The following is a 7,500-nucleotide window of genomic DNA, read 5'->3' as shown; positions in this document are numbered from 1 at the left end:
AAATAGCACCTGCCCTATTAACCAATTAAATGACTGCACAGCGAAGATGATTCCATTTTGCGAACAATGAAAATAAAATCCCACAACGGTAAAATTATTTGTGACATACCTTTATCTATGCTGGGCTGGTAGCTATTATTCTGGAAAAAATATATATATTTTTTAAAATCAATCAATAAAAAAAATCAATGTGTGTGTGTGTGTGTGTGTGTGTGTGTGTGTGTGTGTGTGTGTGTGTGTGTGTGTGTGTGTGTGTGTGTGTGTGTGAGTGTGTGTGTGAGTGTGAGTGTGAGTGTGAGTGTGAGTGTGAGTGTGAGTGTGAGTGTGGAGTGTGAGTGTGAGTGTGAGTGTGAGTTTGTGTGAGTGTGAGTGTGAGTGTGAGTGTGAGTGTGAGCTTGAGCTTGAGTGTGAGTTTGAGTGTGAGTGTGAGTGAGTTTGAGTGTGAGTTTGAGTGTGAGCGTGCATGTGCACATGGTGTTTACAGTGCTTAACTGGTAAATCACATCATTTATTTGATGGTTTCCGTCTAACTTTTTAACTAACTCAAACCCAGAACTTTTCAAAAGTTATAAGTGAAATGATGATTTATTTGCTATAAATATAAGAATGCAGTCAAAATTTAAAAATAATTATATCATTAATTAAATAATTATATCATTAGTTACCTTTATCTCCTTAATCATGCATGAATGGAAATTTACTATTTCGCTAATAATTGCTAATTACAGTATCAACAACATATTCAAGATTATAATTACCGAACATAGAGTTAGTCATTATAACTTTATGTTTCAATATTGATTACTAATATTACTGCTCTGCTATGATTTAAAGTATATCGGAATGTTCTAGTTGAATTGTTCAGCTCATGAATAGCATCTGTATATGAAACCATAAAATATCTTATCCTAAATCTATATTTTAAGCATAAAAGGAAAGTGAATTTGACATGCTACACTCTTATATGAGATGCCATGTAATGAATTGTATGACATTTACACATATTTTGTTGAAAATTGGAATATGTAGAAATTGGACATGGCATTTATCAATCAATAATTACATTCTTATAACCAATAAGGTTGAACTCATTTATCAGGTATTTAACATTTCTTATATCCGATACACTTTCCTCTTCACTAAAGGATAACAAACTTCTGCTACATATATTCCAATGAGATAGAACCTGGACTGGTTCCTTGTTTGACAATATATTTCTAAGGTCTACTCCACTGTCACGTTAAAATATACATGGTAATGGTTTATATATTGACCTCTGCCGAATGTTCAGTCTCAGGTGCTCTCTCTCTGTTTTCTGTATCTTTGGAAGGTACTGTTCTTGTTAAATAGCATAAAGATGATGAATACAGAAAGTATAATAAACAAAAATAAATGATTATCATTACCTTCTGATCATTTTATTTGAATAACAATAACAAGAAATGAAAAATCAAAGCAAGGATAAATCGTCGTGGTATTTAATTTTAATTCATTTTGCAAAAGCATGAAGTAACAGTATACAATGATATTGCATATAATAGCTAAAAATACCGTGTTCCTTCAGACAAAGATCTAAAATCTTACCCGTACCATCGAAATATAAATAAGAGGAGACATAAATGAATCTACTCTAATTCTTGCACTCTCTTTCATAATCAAAATCATGAAATCTGTCTCCTGTCAGAATTTAAATTAAATAAACCCATAAAAATTCACCCACAGCAGTTCTTTCCCTTACATTCATTCATTCTCCTTCTTTTATTACTATTGTTAACACCTCTCTATTTATTACCAGATCCTATTTCTCCAACTACTACATTACCTCTTCTGCTACCATAGCCCCTATACTCTTCCCCTCCCTAACTCTTCTCCATTTAAAAACCAACCCAAATTATATAAACCCACAGAAATATACTTACATCAGAGCTTCCAGTTCCTTGAAATCAACATCAAAACAATGCAATTTTGTCTCCATTCACCAATCAGCTGATCCAGAGCCTTAGGTTTTCCTCTCGCTCATCTCCCTCCTCACCTCCTAAATAACCCGAAGGAGGAGTTATTAACCGTTTATAGCACGCAGATCGAGGGCGGTATGTCTCACAATAGCTCAAAGTGTCACCGGCAATATCTGTCGTGGAATATTTCTGCGAGGAATATTAGGAAAAAATATTTGACTCTTGCGCGCTCGTTTCTGTGACGTCACATGTAAACAATGATGGTGGCTATGAAACGCCGCGAGGACAAACTGTAGATTTGTGATATTTTCTGGTTTTCTATTGCTGTTTGGCGTTATTTTTGTGTTCGTATATTCGTAACGGTGTAATATGAGTACACCATATTCGTTGTATATGCGAAATGTGATATCTATGAGGAAATTACATAAAAGGGTGAAGAGAGCGAGGACAAAATGAAATTTCATTATTACTATTACACCATCTTTAGCGATACAACATATTATCAAACGGTAATATTCTAAATAAAGAGTCTTTATAATTACGCTATTTTTCCATCAATCAGTATAAATAAGAAATAACCGAAATGTATATATAAAAAATACGTATTCAGCGGGAATCTTCAGTCGCAACAGCAAAGGAATTTCAAAATCTCGCTTTTCACATAATTTTGCCAACTTTTAGGGTATCTACAATGCCACAGTTCAAAATCAAGGTATATTATAACGATCTGTAACAGCTGAAGAGTGTTGATAAAGAAATAGTAGTAACATTTCGATATACATTACGAGAAATGTAATTGTTTTTGTTTTTATTATGGTCTTTGTTTAATTAATATTCATTGCTATTTCATTTTGTTTTTGTTGATCTTGGTTTGTTAAGTAATAGAGTGTTGCTCTGAGTAATGTATTTGTGAAGAGATATGAATATTATGTTTGATTTATACGGTAGTTATATCCTTTGATAAATCCAAAGATATAAATATTTGTAGATATCAGTAGATATACGTCTCTATTATCCTCACAAACTGCTCTTCTATTTTTTCTTCTTCTTTTCCGCCTTGGAATTAAAGATGATAAACCAAATACCGAAAGCTTTCCTCTACAACAGTGCTTCGTATGTGAATTGATGTTTTATGTTACCGTATTGTTTGTTGTTGTTTTAACCACGTGGTTTTGGATGCAACATAACAGCTGTTTTTTGTATTTTAAACTTTGATTTCTTGTATTTTTGTGATATGTTATTTTACTTTCAGAAAATTTGTTCCTGTTCAGCGTTAGTAAAAGTACATGTTTTCAATATATGTAGAGGGATTTTCTGACTTTTTACTATAATGTGTAAATAATCAGGATCATATTTGGTTGGAATTCAAAAATACCGCGGCTCTCATTTGCATATGCGCACTGTTGTAATAACCGTTGATTTGATATTTTGAATTTGATTGAAGATATATGCGAGTACCTCTGTTAATCTACATTTATACCTTAGGCAATAATGATTATAATAACGATGCTGATTAACAAGTTGTTATAAGTAGATTCCCTGTAGATTCCGATAGTGTTGTCGCATTTATTTCAATAAATCTAGATTGGATTCCCGGGGGATTCCGATACAATAAATCTAGATTATGTTTGTTTTTTCTATAATTGTAATATGTATGACCATTCAATTTTCCTCCAGTTAGAAGACGCCGTACGGGCTGTCAGTCAAGCCATCGCGACGGTGCTAAAATACTCCACAAATGCGACTTTCATCAGCACTTGCCTCAGCCGCCTCCAGGTTAGATCTTTTGATGTGAATGCGCGGCCATTTTTGAAGTGAGTGTGCGTTTAAGTGTGCGTGGATATGATGGAATGTGTGGTGTGTTTTTTCCTTCTTCTTACTAAGTATATGTAGATGAGTATGTATTGTTTGAAATGAATGAGCGTGCATTTTTTTTAAAGTGAGTTGACATGCATTAAGAATGTGAGTGTATGTATGTGCAATAAGAATGTGAGTGTATGTAGGTGTGCATTAATAATGTGAGTTTATGTATGTGCAATAAGAATGTGAATGTATGTAGGTGTGCGTGGATCTTTCCATGTAAGTGCGGGTTAGCGTAGATCTTTTGAAAGGAATGTTGAACTAAGTGTGCGTGCATCCCATGGTGTGTGTGGTTTTGATGTGGGTCTGCGTAGGTATATGTACGTATTTCTAAACGGCCATGTGTACAAACGCTTTCTTTTTATTTTCATGAACGTTTGAATTGTGCATATTAAATCAACAAGCTCTGTTATGCGACAGGAGATTGACACTTGTTTATAATTATTTCAGTAGACTTTAGCCTAACATTTCCTAAAAGAATAAATAAATAAAGAGAGACAGAGGCTTTGGTTACAGGTTCATTTGCACCATTTATTTTCGTTCATGGTTGGGTGTGTTTTCTATATATTGTTCTTCATGGTATAGGTTCCTTTTATGGCTATACGATACAAGCATGTAAGTTGTGTGTGTATGATCACATGTACAAAGGCGTACACGAGGCCACTTTTATGTGTATATGTAGAGTTGTTTATTTATAAATCTGTGTATGTTCATGTATGTGTTTGAGGACATACATGGTATTGTGTTACCGTGTATCTTTTTTGCCATGTGTCTTAAAGAGTCGGCTATTTTATATACACATATTGCCAAACACTGTTATTTTAATTCTTGTTTAAACGGTAATATAGACACCCAGAATATATAACCGCTGTAATACATTGCAATATTGATTTCAATTTAGTAGGATCTATAAATTTCTCCCCATTTACTGAGGAAATGATCCGAATTGCGGAGTGAACGGTGCCCCGGTGGCGGGTCAGCCGCCGACCACACTTTTCCCCAGTTTCCCCTGTTGACCATTTTCTTCCTCCGCGGCCAGGCGAGCAGCCCGGCCGAGGCAGAGCACCGCGTGGCGCTGCACCTCTGGTCGATCCTGCACAGGCACCAGGGCGCCTCCATCCCCCTGGAGATCGCGCACGAGCTCACCATGGTGCCCTTGTGCCAGGACCAGCTTTCGGTGAGATTATTCACGTGCCGAGACGACGACGCCGCCACCGAGGAACGCCAAGGATCCAGACAGGGAAACGACTCGCCAGCTGTTCTGTTCATGGATGATGGGAGGGACGATCTCCTTTTCAAGCTGGCCACGTCTGACCTGCGGATGCACTCTGCAGGAGGAACGACGGCTGCCCACGTCGCTCCCCAATCACGGGCCAGCCCGGGCGCGTCTGCTCTGAATGCACAGGATGCACGCACTCCAGTTTCCCCGCCACTCCTTCAGAGTCACAGACCGAGAGGCAATGGAGAGCAGAGTCTATTGTCGGACGACGTGCTTATCGTTGAGCAAGCAGATAAGGAAGGAGCAGCTGGGCCGCCATCGCCCGACGAGGACAAAGAGGAGATCCTTCGAGGTGGAATCGCGCATGACAGCCAGGATCTTCTGCAGGACGTGTCAGCGCTGGGGAGCAGCTGGGGCAGCCTCTCGGCGCGCGTCCTGTGTGACCCGACGCCCAGCGAGCCTTCTCTGCAATTTTCTCGTCTGGATTGTCTTGAAGAAAGTCAGCTGATGGCCGACTTTTCCCCCGAAGAGGAAGACTTTACTGCAGCCGATGGATGTGATCTGGAACCATATTGCCAGAGTGATTCCAAAGAGCGTATTGATCAAGCTCTCTTCTTGCTCTCGCAAACGCCGACGCCCTCAGCGCAGGAGGAGGCCTACGCTAATACCAAGCGGCTGATGGAGAGAGCCCTGGCCGACCTCTCGGAATGCATGGCCGAGGACGCCCCTGCAGCCCGGGAGAATCCTTGGTGGTGTCCCCTGCCGAGCCAACAAGTGGAACCCCAACCCCCCCTGCCAGACATGGGGAACTCCAGTATTTCTTTAAACACCACCAAAGGAAGCGAATCGGTGTCACTTTTGAGAGATCTGGACATGAGACAAGAAAAAAACCCTCTAGATGTAATAGGCATTCATGAATCCGACTTCGAGGATAATGATCACGACAGCAACCGCGACTTTGATGAATTTAATGAGACGGAGACTGATTTCCACAGTGAGAATGGACAGGAAATGAATCCTGGCGGTATTATATCAGCTAGAAATGAAAACTACGATGACGACTATGAATGGGACGAAGCGGTGTGCTCTGACATACGGAGAGCGCCGCTGGGATCCCGTGCTGCCGACACCTACGGAAAATCTGGCGATAACCAGGTCGCTGCCCTGCCTTCCGCTTCCGTCGCCACCATCGAGAATAATAAAGTGGTTCCGGCGATAAAACACACGCATACGAACTTTTTAGACGAAGCCTCCCTTGATGGACGCCCCGGCAAACGCGACTCCCGGTTCGAAAAAAGTGCGTTTTCCACAGGGATGCCAGACTTGAGTAACGAAGACAACGCCCTGGAGTGGCAAGAGGGCGGAACCGCTTCGTCTGGGGCGTCTCCACGTCAGCTGTTGGAGAGCCAGGTATCCGAGGAGGAGGACTCCGAGTCTCTCTTGAAGGGGGTCGTCTTTGACTCTATTACAGGCCTCCCTATAGAGCGGCTGCCTTCACAAGGCCCTAATTAACGCTGTTATGGCGCTGATCGTCTCGAGTGAAATGTGGCGTATTGATGCTGTTTCGTGAATTACCTGTAAATTTACATATTAGAGAAGCTATCTTTGTCCTACAGGATTTGCGGAAGCGTAACCAGGCGCGCAAAAATCCAGTATTGAGATGCCTTTGATGTGGTAATAAAGTGTGTTATAAGATATATAAGTTGTTTTTTCTCCTTTCTTCGATTTAACAGGAATAGGATTAGAGACAAGGATATATTGAATTCGTAGATGACTTTCTCACGCAAAATTAACATCAGTAACATTTCGATTATTGTAATCTACATTTTGTTCAGCTATATGAAATGTATGCCACGGCTTATGACCCGCATCCACATAAAACTGATCTGTCCCGCGATAATTGATGGTGTACTTGCAATCCGGGATTTGTTGCACAGGAGGGCCGGGGGAGCTTTGTAATGACCGAGTACTGCTAATTAAATCCCCTCGTTCATACCTGGATTTATGGCGTTCGTGCTTGAGACATATTCCAGGCCTCGTCGTGCCGAAAGCCCATCCTTTCACCCATGTCGTGTAGCGGACAGAGTGTGTCAGCTCGCCCCGACGCGCCGTTCGCCGTGTTATTAAGAGATTGTCCGCGTGCAGATGAGAGAGGACGGGGAAATCTTTACAAATTGGCGAAATCCGTCGGGCGGGCTTCCATTCGCACCCGGATGTTGGTACCTTCATAAATCGTTCTCCGGGGCTGACGTAAATGAGGGAGAGAGACTGAGGTCTTGCCTCGGACATCCTTGCTAAACCCGGATCAGAAGTCACTGCAAATACTGCCCCACGACGATAATTGTAGCTGTGTTATCCGCTGTCACATAATACCCAAAGAAGTTCTTTTTCTTTCTTTGTATTAGTGTAATTTTGCATTATGTATTACTGGTGACATATGAATACTAAGAAGAGCTGTGTGTCAGA

The 7,500-nt window shown here is 40.5% G+C and overlaps 2 protein-coding genes across 2 annotated transcripts in view; one reads left to right on the top strand and one right to left on the bottom strand.

Moving 5' to 3' along the window:
* Positions 1-2,208, bottom strand: part of LOC113819229 (Fanconi anemia group J protein homolog) — a 705,146-nt gene extending 702,938 nt beyond the window's left edge. The window contains exons 1-2 of the mRNA XM_070131064.1: positions 1,920-2,208; positions 110-140 (exon numbers count right to left, since the gene is read on the bottom strand). The gene's annotated coding sequence lies outside the window, so the exon portion shown is untranslated. The remainder of the gene's footprint in view (positions 1-109; positions 141-1,919) is intronic.
* Positions 2,209-2,514: 306 nt separating this feature from the next.
* Positions 2,515-7,500, top strand: part of LOC113818547 (uncharacterized) — a 5,465-nt gene continuing 479 nt past the window's right edge. Inside the window, exons 1-3 of the mRNA XM_027370736.2 lie at positions 2,515-2,667; positions 3,633-3,731; positions 4,855-7,500. The exon at positions 4,855-7,500 is cut by the window's right edge and continues 479 nt beyond it. Of these exons, the coding sequence (XP_027226537.2) occupies positions 2,647-2,667; positions 3,633-3,731; positions 4,855-6,546 (1,812 nt within the window). The 5' untranslated portion in view covers positions 2,515-2,646 and the 3' untranslated portion in view covers positions 6,547-7,500. The remainder of the gene's footprint in view (positions 2,668-3,632; positions 3,732-4,854) is intronic.

This window comes from Penaeus vannamei, chromosome 16, assembly GCF_042767895.1.
Source record: "Penaeus vannamei isolate JL-2024 chromosome 16, ASM4276789v1, whole genome shotgun sequence".
In the NCBI taxonomy this organism is placed as follows: Eukaryota; Metazoa; Arthropoda; class Malacostraca; order Decapoda; family Penaeidae; genus Penaeus; species Penaeus vannamei.
This window is presented reverse-complemented; position numbering and strand designations above follow the sequence as displayed.